The sequence below is a fragment of the Muscardinus avellanarius genome (genome assembly GCF_963383645.1).
Source record: "Muscardinus avellanarius genome assembly, chromosome: 1".
In the NCBI taxonomy this organism is placed as follows: domain Eukaryota; kingdom Metazoa; phylum Chordata; class Mammalia; order Rodentia; family Gliridae; genus Muscardinus; species Muscardinus avellanarius.
The window spans coordinates 81271136-81290088 of record NC_137786.1 but is presented as its reverse complement, the minus strand read 5'-3'; the positions used below and the strand labels follow the sequence as shown (position 1 = coordinate 81290088).

Genomic DNA, 18953 nt, shown 5'->3' with positions numbered 1-18953 from the left:
CTTCTTTCTGAGCAAAAATACTCCTCAGATGGCTACACCTCTGTGTCTGATTTGCTTCTTGTTTCCCCAGTATTCACCTTTCCCTTCAAAAGTTCCCAATTCTTGGATAGACACATCACTTTCTAGAACAACGATTTTGTTTCAACAGAGTTTGAAATCATGGCTAGGCAAGGCCATATGCCTGAGATCTAACTCCTGGGATATAAGAAGAGTTGGGGGAGCAGTTTAAAGAAAGAGGCATATTCTTTTTTATGTTTTATTCTTTTTTTCCGGCTGGTTGTAAGGTGAATGTCATGACTGGAAGGCTACTGCTAATCTAGGAGCATGAGGTGCCTTTGGCACAAGGCATAGTAAGTCTGGGTGATGACTCTCAGACTTTGCAAACATGTTTAAGGTTTATGGGTTCCTTGAAGTTGAACCCTGCCCCAACTGATATACCCACATAGCTTCCAGGATGGGAGCTCATGCCTGACGAAAGGGACGGAAGGTCGTGATCAGTTGTGACTAACTTTCTAGGGTGCAATAGATGCTGAGAGTTCCACCGTATTGTACATTCCAGGAAACCAGTGGAACCAAGTTACAGAGTATACATACTCAGGTCCTCAAAGGGCCTCACTTTCAGGAAATAGATTATACACTCTGGGACAAATTTTGTATGCATAATCTCTTTAAAAATTGTTAGATGCAAAGGAATCTTGCTGGAGAACAGCACATTCATTCTCATCGAGTGATCAAGTTGGGAAGCTTGTTAAATTGGGAAAGAAATGTCAATGTATTGTGCCCTAGTTTGGCATCCCTCCAGAGCTGAATTAGTGAGAAGAACCCACATGTAAGACATTTATTCAGGGAGTGTAGAGACCAGGTCTCGGGGAGTGGGACAAGAGAAAGAAAAGGAAACAGAGCTGATAAAGAACATGTTATCAAGTCAGTTAACACAGAGGGCATTGGATGTGGGAGAAATACAGAATCCCTGCCTGCAAGTTATCCCACCTGACCCCTCACTGAGCAGAAGGGAGCCCAAGATGCATCAGCTGTCAACTGCCAGAACTCACCAGTTGAGGGCTACTCCAGGCACTTGGGGAGAGGTAGGCATCCCTCAGGCAGAATGTTGAGGCTGGTAGGATGGGAATAAGGGCTCTCACCGTGCCCGTGACGTGGCATACATTCCAAGGGGAGTATTTACACTCACATCCACTGTTGCTTTTTTTTGTCTATTATTGAAAGTAGAAAATCAGATCAGGAATGAGCAACTGAATTACATATCCTATATTGGAAAATGGTTTCAGAGGCTATATAAATTTAAAACTGACAGGAACCTGAGAGGGTAGCCAGTTCTTTTTTTTCTTTTACTAATGAAAAACTGAGATGCTAAGGTTGCCTATAGTTATAGGACACTTGTTTATAAGGCCAAGACACTTACCTAGGTCTTCTGACTTTATGCAGAATTGGGATCAAGGGAGCGGGGCTTTTGCTCCCTCTTAATTTCCAGTTAACACCTTCCTGTATGATTTGGATGCTGATTTTTTAAAAATTATACAAATATAGCTTCAAATTCTCTCTCTGTACTTCTCCCTGTATGGGAATCTCCATGCTCCTCTACATAGAAATTCCAGAGCTTTCCTTGGTCTAGGGCACTAGAATTTTGTTTACCACTTTGGTCAAGAAGAAACTGTGCTGAGGCTTGGGGCAAACATAATAAATAGTTCCTTTGAACTTGCTTAACATTTAAACTGCTTAAGAACCCTTATGAGAAAACTTTCACAAAAAAAGAGCACAAACTAGATTATAGGGAACAGGAATTTATTCTGTTGAGTTGATATAGTTAGCAGCCATCTCAACAACTTGAATTGTGACGACTGAGTTTTGGGGTTCGAAAGGTTCAAAATGCTTCATTCCACAGAGGCAGGGTTTCTCCAGGTAGAATGGAAGAAATGGGGCTACAAATGTCTCTCTTTTAGATGAGTTTGCTTATCAGGAGTGAAGATTACATGTGTTTGAACTGGGTCCTTGGGAGATGGATCAGGTGGATGGAAATTATTGTCCCCATTTCAGAGACCGAGAGATGAAATAAGGGCCTGAAGGCATCTGCCTGCTGGTGGCGGCTGGGACAACAGCCAGGCCTCCTCTGACACAGAGCTCCTTCAGTGCCATTTAAGTTGGTTTTAAACTCAATTAGTCCCAAAAACATATTTGTGCTTGCATTTATATTTTTGATCTCATAGGATGGCAGTTGTAATTTTATCTGAGATAGTTTTCTTGCTCACCTAGGACAAGGGTATGAATTAGTTTATTTTTTGAGGCTTCTTTTTGTTCTTTTTTATTAAAACAAAAACACATGGCTGTGGAAGCCCATGCACCTGAGCTTTACTGCTGAATCTGCTAGTGTTTCAATGAGTGGCCTTGCCAGCTACCTAACATGCCTCAGACATGGTTGCGTCATCTATAAAACGGGTTATGTGTGAGGATTATAAATGGTGAACGATACAAACAACTTAGCACTATGCTTGAGGAGGCTGTGGCCAAAGTATGGCAAACCCTATCAGGTTTGTCTTTAAAATGTTATATATCTAGGATGTAACCATGGTCACTGTTCTTGCCTGCCATCTCAATAGAGACCATCACTGTCCTTAATATTACTGTAGTAATAGCTCCTGTCTAGCTTGTCTTCCACCCCTACCCTCCTCTATTGTCAGTGCAGTCTTTAAACTGCCATTGGATTAGAAAACAAACTTCAAAGTCCTCTGACAGCTTTCCAGCTCACTCAAGGTTTTACAACAGTTTTTACTGTTGCCCATGGTCTCATGTGTGAGTTGACCCCAAGCCTTCTCTGCAACATCTTCTCATCCTTCTCCCTTCTTGCTTTATCTGTTCCAGCTACTTTGCTCCCTTGCTATTCCTTAAGTAGCACATGTTTCTGCCTCACCCTCTGCACAAAGGTTCCCTCCTCCTGGAAAATTTTTCTTTCAAACCAATTCTTGGCTTTTCTTTCATTCCTTTGGATTTTTGCCCAAATGTTACCTTATACATCGCTTTTACAACTTTGTGCATATCAGTGTTTGATGCATATGTTCATATTAGCCCAAGCAATAGATGACCTATCAACAATTAAGATCATTTCTAACTTCTAATAATAAGAATAATAGCTAACATTTATTGAGGTTTTACTCTGTGCATGAGTTTTCATCCCTGGCTGGTGGCAATCTATCTTGTTCGTGTACGCTGTCATCTGCAATAGATCTTTGCCCAGATGATACCTCCAGCAAGGAATCTTCCTTGATTAATCAAGCCAGAAGTGATTCGTCACTCCTCTGCATTCCCTCAGTGATCAATTTGTACCATTTACTTTCCACTTGTAGAGTTTTTATTAATATCTTAAATATCACAAGACATTTGACAGCAGAGACCACATCTACTGCAACCTTTTATAATTCAAAATCTGTAGGAAAGTCTCTTATAATCTTTGAACATTTCAGAAAAGTTACATATGCTCTTTCAAGTTATATAAATGAATTCACATTGATGGATAAGTGTTATTTGGTATCAGAGATTTCAGAACTCAAATTATCAGAGTATTTTAATACAAAATTAGATAGAAAAATAAAAAATTAAACTACAAAATCAATTAAATGGATCATTTAAAGACTCTGAATTCATCTGGGCATGGTGGTGCATGCCTGTAATCTCAGTACTTGAGAAGCTGAGACAAGAATAGTAGGCTTATCTCTCATTTATCTGAAGTTCCTGTTGTTTCCTTTGTTTATTTTTTAAAATTTTATTTATATGTGGAACATATTGGAAATGGTATTTATTTATTTATTTATTTATTTATTTATTTATTTATTTATTTATTTTTGCAGTACTGGGGATGTAATCCAGCGGCATTCTACCTCCGAGCTACACCCCCATCCCTATTTTTTATTCTTTATTTTGAAACAGCGTCTCACCGAGTTGCAAAGGGCCTCCTCGCTAAGTAGCTGAGGCTGTTCATGAACCCAGATCCTCCTGTCTCAGCCTCCCAAATGTTGGGATTATAAGCATGCGCCACCACACCTGACTGAAAATGGTATATATCTATACTGCGCTTGCTGCCCTCCCATTCTTTCCTCTCAACTATTTAGTGTCCAGTTTAACCATGCTATATTCATACTTTCATAATATTTGAATGTAGCTCCTCCATTAATCAACCTCAGCCTTCTTCCTCTCCTATCCTTCCATTCTAGCTTTGCTGAGATTTCTCCTCCATTATCTGGAGTCCCTCTGGTATCCCCAATCCTAATTTCTCTCTAGTTTCTAACATGAGAGGACACATATGACCATTAACTTTCTGAGATTAACTAGATATTCTTAGCACAATATTCTCTAGTTCTGCCTATTTCATTATCATCATCATTATTATTGTTATTATTTTGAAGCACTGGGGATTGGACCCAGGGCCAGTCTACTTCCAAGCTATACCCCCAGCCCTATTTTATTTTTTATTTTGAAACCAAGTGTCACTAAGTTGAGGAGGGCCTCGCAAGTTGCTGAGGCTAGCTGAGAACCTTCTATCCTCCTGTCTCAGCCTTCCAAGTACTGGGATAACAAAGCACCCACCACGCCCTGGCTTCCAATTTCAATATTATGAATGAGAAGGGGAAGAGGCAGGATGGGATCTAGAGGGAAATCAATACACTGGGTGCTCTGTGCCTGTATGTTTCTGTCACACTTAACCTCACTATAATATAATGGTCACAATGTATCACTAAAAGTATATTAAGGAAATAAAATAGTGCTAAAGTGTAGCTTAGAGGTGGAACACCCCTGAGCTCAATACCCAGTTTAAAAGGGGAGAGGGGAACACTATGATGCAAGGTTGAAAAAATATAGCATTATCTCCAGTCCACAGCTGACACACTTGACATCTTTATAAAGAGCTCTGGTAAAGAGTAGCCATTTCTTCTTAATTCTCTATGGCAAAATCATATTTCTTTACTTGTCTCTGTGCTTCTGTTTGTCCATGACATACAAAAACTAGCAACAAAGTAGTTGTTGGATGTTGAGAGATATGTCTGTGGGTTGCAGTTTCTTTTGGGGCTGCCAGCATAGTCCTATGTGGAGGTAATTTTTGTGGTGTTGGTATTTTCAGCTGCATTGTCTGGTGTGGAAAGGACACTTTGTCTCAGCCTTTTGAAAACAGTCTCCATATTAATTCAATAAAGGATGGAGGCTGGTTTAGAGGGAAAACCTCTAATGACGGCAATGTGTCTCCCTTTGTAAGACTGACAATACCCTGAATAGTCCAGCCGTCTCTTGGTTTCAATGGCAGTTTCAATTTTATAAAGCCCTCATTACATAATAAATACTCTAAAGAGAGGAACACATAAAGCTCCCACCAGCTACATAGTCTAATCAAACTATGAAATTCAGAATTTAACTGAAAAGTTTTAAAAACTTCAAGAAGTTTAACTGAAGTTTTAAAAATGAAAGCAAAAACTGTCTTAGGGAAATAGAATATGAAAAAATAAATGGAAGAAAGAGGAAGGAGAAGCCCCTGAAAAGTGCTGCCCCTTCCGCTTCCACAGTAGGGAGGCTTCTGCAACAGCAAATATGCCTGGCTTTTCTTACACTGTGTGGTGACATCTTCACAGTCTTTGTACCTACATCCACGTCCACATGTGCTAGAGTGGACTTTGCCCTCACTTGCTGCTAAGAGACCTCCTGACTCCAGGATTAGGTGGGGATGGTGAGAGCAGAGCCAGAGGACAAGATGCATCCGTCTAGTCCTGATTTCAACATAGCTTCATTCTCCAATAATTAAAGTCCAGTTAGAAAGCTTTCTGGAGCATGCAATTTTTAAACATTTTTATACTTTATTGGTGCGCTGGAATTATACATCATACTGTGATATAGAGTGATAGGAATAGACATGTGCACAGCACTTGGGATATTTCCTTCCTGGTCTTATCCTACTCTCTCCCCTTCCCCAGACATATCACTGAGATTGGTATCGACAGTTTCATATACACAGAGCACTATTTAAATGGTTACCTCCATTATGTCTCTATCACCCCTGCTTGCTTCCCTAGACCCCTTCCGTCACTTCCCTGGAGTTTCTTCTCCACTGAGGGGAATGTGTTCTTTCATATGTGGAAGCTGGAGATAAATTGGGAAGCAGTCTGAAATTTAAAAAATATATACTTTATTGTTATTGCTCTACTATTTATTCTTATATTTTGAAATAATGATAGAGTCACAGGAAATTACAAAAATAGTACAAAGACATCCTGTGTGAACTTCACCCAATGGGATCATCATCTGCAGTGATAAAACAAAACCAAACCAGGAAGTTGACATTGGTGCAACTCAGAGATCTTATTCAGGTTTCATCAATTTTATGTGTACTCGTGTGTGTGTGTGTGTGTGTGTTCCTATGCAGTTTCATCCCACATATAGAAAAGATTCATATAACTACCACAATCAAAATGAAGTTCTGGTTGGCCATGGTAGTGCACACTTTTAATCTCAGAACTTGGGAACGTGAGACAGGAGATTGCAGGTTCAAGGCCAGCCTCAGCATATTAGCAAGAATTTTAGCAACCTAGCAAGACTGCTTCAAAACAAAACAAAATATAAAAGGGCTGGGGGTATAGCTCCGGGTTAGGATACCCCTGGGGTCAATACCCAGTGTGCCCCCCCCCCAAATTGCAGATCTGTCCCATCAACACAAAACACTTCCTTTTCTTCCTTTATATTTGCCCCACCAGTTACTCCTAGCAGCCACTATTTTTTTTATCTCTATGATCTTGTCATTTCAAGAACTTTATTTAAATTCAGTCCATAATCTGTAACTACTTACTTGCCTTTTTCCCAAAGCATAGTGTTAATGAGCTTAGGAAATACTGTATTTGCCAAAATGGCAATACTACCAACTATATGCAGAGCACTAAACTAAATCTTAGTCTTCAAAATGGGTCTGTAAGGCAAGTATTAGTAAATCACATCACATTACATCACATCATTACTATGCTTAAAAATGCTCTAAGAGCTCCCCATTTCACTTATAGGAGCCTCGAACTCTTATTATAACTCTAGGACACACTCCACCAAGACCCTGACCATTTGTTTCCATTTCTTAGCACCACCCCACCTTGCTCCAGGCAGTCTCTTTAGAGTGCTCTCCACCTGTCCTGGAGCAGGCCTAGTCAACCTGCTTCCTGCCCCAAGATATTGCACCTGCTGTTCCTTCTGCATGTAAGATCTTGCAATGGCCCTTTGGCTGCTTGAAGTCTCAACTCAAATTTTGTCTTCTTGTGCACACAATAAAAAAAAAATCACAACTTAGGGAGGTTGATAACACCTCCATGACATAGTGCAAGCTAGATGGGGAGACTGTCATTAGACAGGGTGGGGCTGAAGCTTGGGAAACGCTCCCGTTTTCCCTAGTTAGGGGTGCAGTGGAAGGGGAAGGGGCACTGTCATCTGCCGCTTGAGAAGGAGCATAAGGATCTCCGAGGAGAACCAAAAGATCTTGGGTAGTAGATGTGGGCAGAAACAAGGTCTGTATGAACTCAAACGCCTTTTCTATTTGCCTTGCAAGGAAGCAAATGAAGTAGCCAAAGAAAAAATGCAGTTGAATGAAAAAAAAAAAAAAACAAAAAAACAAACAGGACTCTGTGTATCCAATAGGGTCAGAGGCAGCGTGCATCCCTCCCATCCTCCTCCACCATAAACTCTTTGCAACTTTAACGGCTGGCTGTATTGTCAGGCTCTGGAAACTGCTAGATCCCTATCATAAAAAAGTCATCAGCACATATACAAATAAAGAGGATGCAGAGGTGAACGAGGATGAAGACAAGACAGAAGAAATCAAACTCTTCTCTTGGACCCAAAGCGGAGCCAGCGGAGGTAGTTCAGCCTAATTTGGAGGGGTATCTCTTGGTGTGATCACTAAGCGACCCAAGGGAACTGCCCCGAATGCATGGACTCCACTTCAACGCACTTCATCTGTCCCAGACAATCGCCAGCTCATCCAGAGGACGGCCCAGAGCGAGAGACAGGAGCTACAGGGACAACAGTGGCTCGATCCGGGCCCTACCCAGCGCCGCCGCTCGGTGTTTGCCTGCCCTCCCACCTAGGAGCTGGAGGATGGTCCTGGGGTGCTTATCCAGGGCTGCAGGTGCCCGACGTCTTCAGCTGGACTCGCCCTGTGGTGTGAGCCGCGTGCGTGCCCAGTTGGCAGGCAGCCGCCCCCGCCGCTGACAGGTGCTGCCCGGAGGGCGCCGGGCGCGGTCCCTGGCGCAGCTGGACGCGCCCGCCCGCCCGGGTGCGAGCAGCTTGGCGAGCTTGGAACCGGTGAGGAGAGGGAGCCAGGGCGCGGCCTGGGGGACCCCGGGGGACTGGAGTCGGAGCCAGAAACTTTGAAGGTGCAGCTGCGGGGAATCGGTGACAGCTCCAGCCCAGCCCCGCAGGTGCCTGAAGAAGAGGCGGCGCCGGAGTTCCGCGGCCGGAGAGCCTCGGCGGCGGGGACACCGCTCCTCCGAGCTGGCCTGAAGCCGCTGGGCGCTCCCGGCTTCTGCTGCTGCGCCCGCCGCCGCCGCCGCGGGACTCCAGGAGGAGGAGCAGCCGGGGAGGACGGAGGAGAGGGAGGAGGAGGAGGAGGAGGAGGAGGAGGAGGAGGAGGAGGAGGAGGAGGAGGAGGAGGAGAAGGAGGAGGAGGAGGAGGAGGAGGAGAAGAGACGTGCAGGGGGTGGAGGATGGAGCCCCGGGCTGCTGAGCAGGAACCTACGGCGTCCCCCTCTTTCCATGCTCGGCTCTGGAAGAACCTGCAGCTGGGGGTGGGCAAGAGCAAGGGCGGCGGGCGTTCCGGGGCCCCCGAGCGCCGCACTGCGGACACCCCGTCGCCCTCCCCACCGCCCCCGGGGGGCAGGCGGGACGCACTGGCCGGCGCGGGCAGCAGGTGGAGCGGCTTTAAGAAGCGCAAGCAAGTGCTGGACCGAGTCTTCTCCTCCTCTCAGCCCAACCTGTGCTGCTCCTCGCCGGAGCCCCTGGAGCCCGGAGGCGCGGTCAGAGCCGAGCAGGGGTCCACGCTGCGCCGCCGGATCCGCGAACATTTGCTGCCGGCGGGTAAAGGGCCCGCGGCAGCCGCCGGAGCGACGCCTCCTGGCGGACGCTCCCCGGACTCGGCTCCCTCTTCTTCCTCCGCCTCCTCCTCCCTGTCGTCGTCTCCCCAGCCGCCCCCTAGGGGGACCCGCGCCCAAGATGAGGGCGCGAGTCCTCGGGGTCCCGGGGTGCACTTGCACCATCAGAAGAGCTCCTCTCTGCCGGGCACGGCGTGCCTGGAGCAGCTGCTGGAGCCGCCGCCGCCCGCAGCGGAGCCGGCGCCGAGCCCCGCGGAGCCCCGGAGCCCCGGGAAGGGCGGAGACCGCGGCAGCGGACAGGTGAGTGCCAGGTGCGCGCCAGGTGCGCGGCCACGCCTCCAGCTGCAGGCGGTCTCTGCCCTGCGAGTCGGTTTGCGTGCGTTCTACCAAGTAGGCGAAGCCCTGGAAAGGAAACGTCTGACTTGCACCCTGGCTTTACTTTCGATAGGAATGACACCTGTCGCTAGAAGCAGTTAGCGCATCTTAATGAGCAGCCAATGGGAAGTTAGACGTTAAGTGGGTACTTTGGGGGAGCTCTCTTGGACTAGGCTCGGCTAAGTCTCACCTTGGCAAAAGAAAAAAAAAAAAAGAACTAACAACCTCACCAACTTAGAAAAGAATCACAACCGTGTATAGTGGTGTAGAAGAGGCACCATTCGAGATAAAACTGCTCAAAGGAATAGGAAGAAATTCTGGGAGGTGAAGTAATGGGGCGTGTGAGGTCACGTGCTGGGGAAAGCCTCATCTCAGAGGTCTGTTTATTTCCCTCCCATTCCTTTCAAACTTCCCGTTGCAGGTGATCACTGTCCCACAGGTGGACAGTCCTGAGCATTTTATCTATGGGGTATGTTTTTATGACCCTTTCCAAGTTTTCCTAGTATTCGGAAGCACTCACTTCTAAATTATGTTGTATTGTACATCGTGTTGACTCTTTCCAGATATGAGTCACGTTTTTTTTTTATGTGCTTTTAGTTGAATTTTTTACTTGTAGGATTCGTAAGGCATCTTACCAAGCAGCTGCTTTTACGCCCTCCGTTTTGGAGAGGGAATGTTCTCTTTTGGTAAATGTTTATCAAATCATGTTAATGCTAGAAAATATTTCAAAGATTTCATTCTGCCAGAGACCCAAATGACTCTTTTCTCCCAGTACATCTTAATTTATTTAAAACTTTCTCCTTATTTTGACTCTGAGTAATTATATTAGATGAATGACTTATACATTAAAACTTTAATTTGAATAAGTGCTGGGCTTCAAAAACATCAGACTGTGTGTTGAAGGGTAAGATGGGAAGAAAAGAGTTTTTAATTCAAAGTTTTTATAGATTTTGGTTATTTTGTTAGTTTAGTTTCTGAAAATAAATCAGAAACCTAGTTTGTTTTATTGCTTAATAAACACAATTGCTTGCATTAAGCAAACAATGTTCTAGAAAAAATATCTCAGAAGAATAGGTCAAGATAACAAAACACGCCTTTCCTGTTATCTTGAAAGCAAACTGGATAGAGCTCCACATTTTGGTTTCAAAAACAAAGTAAATAATAAATTTAAAAGAATTTTAAATTCAGTATAGAATATTATATACTAAAGGAAATACGCCCGTTGAGTGTGCATACAATTCTAGCGAATTGTAGAGTTTGAGACTACTTTTACTTTTTTTTTTATAATTTTGACTATCAAAGATAATAGAACAAGTGATAATTAAATTAATTGAAAGATACATATATTTCTGTGAATGTTAACTTATTAAATCATTTTGTGGTTCACTCAAGATATTTTCAAAGCAAACACAGGTAATCTAAATTTATATATATTTTTTATCAAAAAGTTTCAGAAACTACCAATTTTTCTTTAAAAATACTACTATGTAAGTATGCATTTTATATACAAAGATATAAATGTATTTCAGAGAAGACACCAAACTAACATTATTATGTGTGCCTTCACCATATTCTGGGCACTTTATAATCTTATATGTATCAATCTAATAAGTTGGAGTCCAATGAGATAAAATGAGTTCTTATCATTTTATGGGTTAGAAAGCCAATGGCCAAAGAAGTAAAATAACCTTTCCAGGATTACATAGTTAATACACGACACAAAGAGATCTGTACTGAAGTCAGTTTCTAGAATCATTTTCCATGATTACAGCTATCTTTGATCATTTTTAAAACTTAAATTTTTGAGATGAATCTAGTCTTAATGAGTAATATTAGAAACTTTCAAGGCCAGCATAGTGGCACAGGCTTGTAATTTTAGCATTTGGGAGGCTGAGACAGGAAGATCCTGGTTCGCAAAAGCCATAGTGAGGCCCTTTTCAACTCAGTGATACCTTTTTTCAAAATAAAAAGTTAACAATAGGTCTGGGGGTGTAGCTTGGAAGTAGAATGACCCTGGATTCTATCCCCAGTACCACACACACAAAAGAAATGTTCAAGTTTTTATGTATCTCCACTTTCCCCCCATCCCTATCTACAATCAATTCTATGATGAATTAGTTATATTAGTTTCTAATTTGTTCTGTGATGCATTGTTCATACCATATCATATTTAAAAATGGCATTGTTCATCATACTTCTATAATTCTAAAGGAGCTTTTCATTATAAAGAGCCAGGATTTCAGTGTAGACATAAGAGAAATACAAAAGTTAAACTGTAGGTGAAAAATAAACAGATAAAAAATGGGGTGTAGGCAGAAAGAACAGTAAGCCCTGGGGGGGAGGGGGCTGGCCTGATGCCAAATGCAGACCCAGAGAGAAATAGTATCCATCCCCACTGTCAAGCTCACGAAGCCTTGTTCTCTGAAAAGTGGAGAGTTTTCTCTGTAACGAGTTATAAATATTACTTTCGTCGGCACTCTCACCGACATAGAAGAGAAAAGCATTTCACAGTCCTCTTTGCCAAGGCAAAGGAGCCTAAACTCACCTCTGAATGGGGAAGAGAACCAAATGGAACTGGACCCTGCTGAGGAGCCGGCTTGCTGAGGAAGGCCTGCCCTTCCAAGCTCCCTGAAAATCTCAGGTATCCTTCACCTTCCCAGCTTCTAATCACCAGGATCCAAGGGTATAGAGAAGAACTCACAGCACATGCCAGTTTGTTTTATTTATGGGTCACCAGCACAGATGGGTACGCAGAGAAGAAGACACAGCAAAAGCATTTACTATGCCTTCGACTTATTTTCTCCAAAGAACTTTCTTTCACCCCAGAAAGAAAAGTCACTGCAAAAATAAATGAATTATCGAATTTGTTTCTTTTCTTTGCTTGATTCTGGCATCTGCCATGTTCTCTAACATACTCCCCACCTTTCTACCCAACATGAGGCCCCAACAGCATATGTGATGGTACTCTAACACTGGTTGAGATGTTAAACAAAAGAAAAAAAATCAGTTTGGATTGCTAGGAAAAGGGATTTGGAAGTCACTGTGGTACAGTGATTAAAAGTGATCAGACCCTGCTCCTCCCCAAGCCCTGGCCATCCCTCCCCTCTTACTATTACCTACTCTTGAAACACAACCGCAGAGTTGATACGGCCTTGCTCTTGGGGCATGTGCATCGTTTAAAATGTTCTGCTTTGAGAATAAAAAATAAAAAGAAACCCTTTTCTTCCCACTGATTCTAGTTCACGTGTCAGGCCATATTGTCATACCAGATGCATTTCATTTTCTGCAACACAGTCGGGAAAGATGCTTTCTCAATTTGTGTGCATATCAAAAATATGCCAATTTTATGTATTCTGTCTTGATGAGTTACTAAAATTATATTTTGCTAGAATCAGAAAGTCAGTATTTTGAGATAAAGAGTGAGAAATGAATATGTTGCATTTTTTAGTATCTTAACAAAAGGACGTAGTCTTTGTGAATGTTAAAATTTTATTGTTCTTTTCTTTTTAAAGTCAGTTTTATCAAAATTACTTTTATAGGGGAGAAAAATATTTTTAGGAACTGGGTAAATTACTCAGTGCATGATAGAAACATTTTGGAAACATAGTAAGGAGAATACTCATTCACTGGGATAAAATCCCTAAGACATCTCTAAGCAAAAGCTAAAAAATATTTTTAAAGAGGAAGCCAGTGCATGATAGATTTCTTGCCTTATCGACTTCCTGACCTTTTAAAGAAACCCTATATTTTCAAAAACTATCCAAATATATGATCTTGGCTTATTTATGCTGTCCATTTTTAGGCATTTTTGATATTACTTCTAACAACGTGACTTAATCTGGAAGGCACAGATTTTAGAACATCATTATTACTGTAAATGACTAAAACCACTAGCAAGTCTAATAAAGCTAAAACCAAGCTTCTCAGAGCAATTTTATGAAGCAAATTTATTTTATTTCACTTTGTGAAAACAAGCAAGGTGGGATACTGGCTTACCTTCAAGAAAGACGCCTTCCAAGTTCAAAGCCTGAGAGGTTGGATGAGATCTTAGCACATTTTGGAGCAGGTGTGAACTGAAGTTTGAGGTATGACAGCATTCTTTAAAAATGCTGGGGCAAATCAGTTTATTCTAACAAAAAGGAGAAAGCAGAGTGAGAGGATTAATTTTGAGTAGAATATCTCCTTTTACCTTTTTTAAAAAATATATAGTTTTATTGATGCATTGCAATTCTATAGCATAAGGAGGTTTGCAGCCATAGCAGTGTACACACCATTTAGTGTGTCTTCCTATAAATCCCATACACCTCTCCCCTTCCCCATACATGTTATTGGGATTGATATTTATAACTTTGTATATGTACATAGCATTATTTGAACTGTTGCCTTCCTCAGACCCCAGCTCCCTTTAAGCCCCCTCAATAGCTCCACTTTAGCCTCTCCTCCTTTATCTGAACTCTCTTTTCTTACTCAGTTTATATGAAATAAAGCATAAACTGTTCGTTTTCTGAGACTGGCTAGTCTCACCTAGCATAATATTCTCTAGTTCCATCCATTTTTCTGAAAGTGACATAATGTTTTCCTTCTTTATAGCTGAGTGAAATTTCATTGTGTTCATATACCACAGCCATGACCCAGCTATTCCACTCCTGTGTATCTTTCCAAAGGGAATGAAATTAGAATATTTTATGATACATACATATTCATGTTTCTAGCAGCACAATTCTTGATAGCCAAGCTATGGGAAAAACATAGGTGCCCCTTTATCTTTTAATCACTATCCTGTTTATCTGGAAGGCTTAAAAAGAGCTAGGACTCTTGGATAAATGGAAGTGCTTTTATGTAGCTGTTGTGAGCAATTGGCTTGATAACAGCAAATACCTGATGAACATTAATAATTGCCCATTATGGTTGGGGTTGTTAATATTATTGAGTAGTGAATTTAGAGCTCTGTGACTATGCCATTACAAATAAGTGGGTTGTTGCAAAAAAAAAAATAAGTATTGCCAGTCTTTTTTTTTAATTTAAAGATGTAAATTATTTTACCTGCCATGGTAGCAAAAGTAGCCCAATATTAATAAAGGTGGTACTTACTCATAATATAACAACTTCATACAGTGACAAAAATGTCATTGGACTTTTAGTAAGCATGTTTGCATTAATTTGAAAGAATACATACTTTGAGGAAGAAAGTAGAATTAATAGGTTGATACACAAATGGGGCAAACAACCTCTCTCCCTTTTCCCTTGTCCTATTGTTTGGAAGTAATGGGTGATCACAAACTAAAGGCTAATAATATATATTTGCTATCTCAAGGAAAGATTCAGTGAGGCTTCTTTGCTCATATGATTATTAAGACATGTGCTAACCCTAAATTAATGAAGAGTGAATAATATGTCTAGGTAAGTTTGTAAGCATGATGGTAGGCTACTTTTATCTTCTTGGTCCATACATATTTGTAATATCATAGAAGTTACATGTTTTTGATAAGAAATTATTTTGGAAATCAGAGACTCTAACTTTTTTTGCTACTGAAAAACTTATTCCCTTCCTCTATAAACCAAGCGTAACTCAGGGTTATTGTTTGAATACTGGCTTTTTTGAGTTTGTCAATGTCAATAAAGCAGATCTTATCCTAGAACTTGTTTTATATAAATTGATTGTTTTTATGAAATTAGGGTAATCCATACCCATATATGACATGTTGCATTTTTATAAAGTTATAGAATCAAAAGTCACTTGGCAAAACAATCCTTACTGTATTTGTGGAGCGTGTGTGTGTGTGTGTGTGTGTGTGTGTGTGTGTGTGTGTGTGTGTGATACTGGGGATTGATTGAACCCAGGGACATTTGATCTCTGAGCTATACCCTAAGCCCTATTTCTTATTCTTTATTTTGAAACAGGGTCTCACTAAGTTGATGAGAGCCTCACTAAGTAGCTGAGGCTGGCTGCAAGCCTGTGATCCTCCTGTCTCAGCCTTCAAAGTACTAGGATAACAAGCATATGCCACCACGCCCAGCTGTTTGTGGAGTTTTATTAGCTGGTACCATTGAAAATATTACTTTTCTGCATCATTAACTATATATGCCATTTTAATTTCCTTGCCATCATCAACCTTTTCTTCTAACTCAAATTGCTTTTTATAAATCATGTGTGTAGGAAGTGAGTACTCTTTCCCGCAAGAAATTCAAGATTTTATCTAAATATATTTTCTTTTCCAATGAGTACCAGGTTCTTATTATTAGCATCTTTTTTCCCCCAGCAGAGTACCAGGCCACAATTTCTCTAAAGTTTCTAAATATTTGTATTTATGTGTAGTCTGAACACAACATGAAAAAAACTATATTTTCAATACAATAAAATTTAAAATAAAATAGAACACAATTTCTCTAAAGTTTCTAAATATTTGTATTTATGTGCAGTCTGAACACAACATAAAAAACTATATTTTCAATACAATAAAATTTAAAAATCCTGTACACTGCTTCCTTAAGAGAATAATTTTTCTGTGAAATTCTTGTAAGGTGTTTTATATTAGCCATGTTTCCCATAATCTTGGGTCCTAGTCAATGTGGAAAATTACAAGAGATGGCAGACAAGTGGACCCCTGGGCACTTTAAGGCCATTTCATCCTCTTATTTACACTGGTTTTATTTAGAATCCCCCTCAGTGTTAGCAGTCTGAACCTATTTTGCCTAAGCTTGAGCTCTTGTCCTTTGCTTACTAACTCTACCAGAGTACAATTTGGCAAGCCTTAGTACAACTGACCCATTGAATCAGTGTTGTACAGTTTACAGTAGTCTAGGCGAGAACTACTCATAAACAGTTGCTGAATGAATTACGGGATGAATGGAAAGGCTGGAGGTGTTAAAAAATATCTCTGGAAAAGCTTCAAAATCACTTTATGATTGTGTAATGAAGTTCTTACCTTCTTGATTCCAAGTCCTTCTCAACCTGGCAGATAATTTGATAGTCTCTCCTTCCCCCACCCTGGACTTTAGTTTTGGTTCTTGTCTTTAGGCAAGAAGGAAGGACATGGCACCTTCCAAGTGGCTACTGTATTGTTCTCACTTGGAGAAGGAAGGAGAGTGTCCTATATCTGAGGTCTCTGGCTCACGGATATGTTATTTTGGTGCTGGTCTCTGACTTGGCCTATTTATTTTTGCACCTAAGTCTCTTTGGCCTCTGAGGTTGTACCTGCACCTCTGAATTCCTGATAACTGCTGTCATATCCTCATCCAGGCCCTGAGTCTTGAATTTTGCTTGGTACTTAGCTCAAGATACTTTCCTGACTGATTTTCTGCTCTCTGACCTGCTTCTTGTATCAAACACTTTCAATTAAATCCCATACCCATTATTTGAAAAAAGAAAAACTCTTATGTTCCCTCTCCTCTCAGCCATGACTCGGATTAAAATCCCAATCTGGACCAAGAATCCTGTTTTCCCTATCCTGGTCCATTCTGCGCTTCTTCAAGTGCCAAGTAGGTGAAGTGGAGCTCAGACAGCTGGCCAGCTGATATTCATAGTGACCTCCTGTCTATGGTTGAACCTAATTATAAAACACCAAAGTCTCCTGCCAGAAAGTCTGCAAAACTGGCCAATTGCATTTGTCTCTGAAGGGCATTTCCTTCTGTGCAGGACTGGACTATAGCTGATTTTGATCTGGACACCATTCATTGTCCCTGTGTCCCCAATCTCACCCATCTCCTTTTTAAATATTTCAGGTACCTACTCTTTAACATCAATATCTTCCTTCTTGGCCCTTCCTGCCTTCTTTTTATTTTTTCTTTTATATCCTCTCATTCATATGGTCTCTTTCTCTGTTTGCAAGACTATTTTTGTAACGAATCATTAAGCATCCAGAGATGTGCTGATCAATATGGTACCTGATAGTTACATTTGGCTACTGAACTCTGGAAATGTGGCTAGTTAGAATTGAAATATACTTTAAGAATAAAAGTGTACATGATGAATGTTGAAAATATAGGGTAAAGAAAATAATGTGAAATATGTCATTCCTCAACTTTTATATTGTTTGCATGTTGCAGTGATATTTTGGATATTCTGAGCTAAATATAATGTTAAAGTTAATTTCACCTTTTCAGTTTTCAACAATATGGTGACAAAAATTTGAAATTATATCATGTGGCTACTAAAGCCTACTGATTTACAATGGAGATTTGGGATTTTGTATGGCCAAATTCAGTGCCCACAAGGGCAACAAAGTAAGGACAAGGAGCAAAGAGGGCCTGGTGGGACCATGTTGAACAGGGAACCCACGTGTCTTTGAAGGAGCATCTGTTCCTCAGCTCTAGCTAATTATTGCCATTCAGAAAAGGAGCAGCATTGACAGAGCTTCTGGATTCTTTAATAGAAGCCAGAAACCCAGATTTTTTTTTCTGTGAAGTCTCCAGATTCTTCAATTTTTGGCAATTAATTCATATTTCCAAAGTATCACAGGCCAAATAAAATGTAGCTCTGAGCTAAATTTACTTGTCCATGTGAACTTTTGCCTCAGGGAGCTCATGCCTGACTTCTCCCCTTCCCTGCTCCTCGCCACACCAAGTGCTGGGCATATGTTATCTGGGACATGGTAGGTGTTAATACTTTTTACAAGTTCATGGACTGAGTTAACTAAGAATTCTCTGGAGTTCAGCCAGAAATGAGTGGTGGGATGAAAGTCAGAATGCAGTGGGCTGAAGAGGATATGGAAAGTGATATGGGGACAGGGAGATGTGGACACAGGGAGAATAGACAGGCAATTTGCTTCTATATAGAGGATAAACAAAAGTGGTGGAGGAAGAACAAAAATAATGATGCTGATGATGTTGGAAGGAGGTTATGGGAAGGTTATTTATTTATTTATTTATTTATTATTTTTTGGTGGTACTGGGATGGAACCCAGGGGCTTTTCTACCTCTAGGCTATACTACCAGACCTATTTTATAGTTTATTTATAAACATGATCACACTAAGTTGCTGAGAGCCTCACTAAGTAGCTGAGGCTGGCTTCGAACCTGTGTGATCCTCCTGTCTCAGCCTCCCAAGCATGGGGATTACAAGTGTGCACCACCACGTCCGGCTATGGGAAGGTTTTTTAAAATTCAGTATTGGGGATTAACCCTGGAGTGCTCATTCAATCAGCTATACCCTCAACCATTTTTATTTACATTTTTTGATTTTGTGATAGGGTCTCACTGAGTTGCCAAGTCTGGCCTCAGACTTGCGATCCTCTTGCCTTAGCCTACAAAGTCTCTGATATTATAGTTGTGCACCATTGCACAGGCTAGAAGAGGGCTTTTTTTGCTTTTTTAATGAAAATCGTTTGATTGGGTTGATGTGATAGAGCCTTTGGGAGGCAGATGTTGAAGATAAAGAGGGGATGTTATAAGTATTAGGGGGTAAAGTATTAGAAGTAAAGGGGGCATTAATGAGAAGGGTGTATTACTATGAGGGGAATGTTC

General features: G+C 41.2%; 1 protein-coding gene across 2 annotated transcripts in view; it reads left to right on the top strand.

Annotated features, from left to right (window-relative positions):
* Positions 1–8732: 8732 nt before the first annotated feature.
* The window catches only part of MCTP1 (multiple C2 and transmembrane domain containing 1), a gene marked incomplete at both ends in the record, with an annotated part of 619238 nt that continues 609017 nt past the window's right edge, over positions 8733–18953 (top strand). For both annotated transcript variants that reach the window (XM_080719329.1, XM_080719323.1), the window contains one exon: positions 8733–9416. In XM_080719329.1, coding sequence (XP_080575455.1) covers positions 8733–9416 — 684 coding nt within the window. The remainder of the gene's footprint in view (positions 9417–18953) is intronic.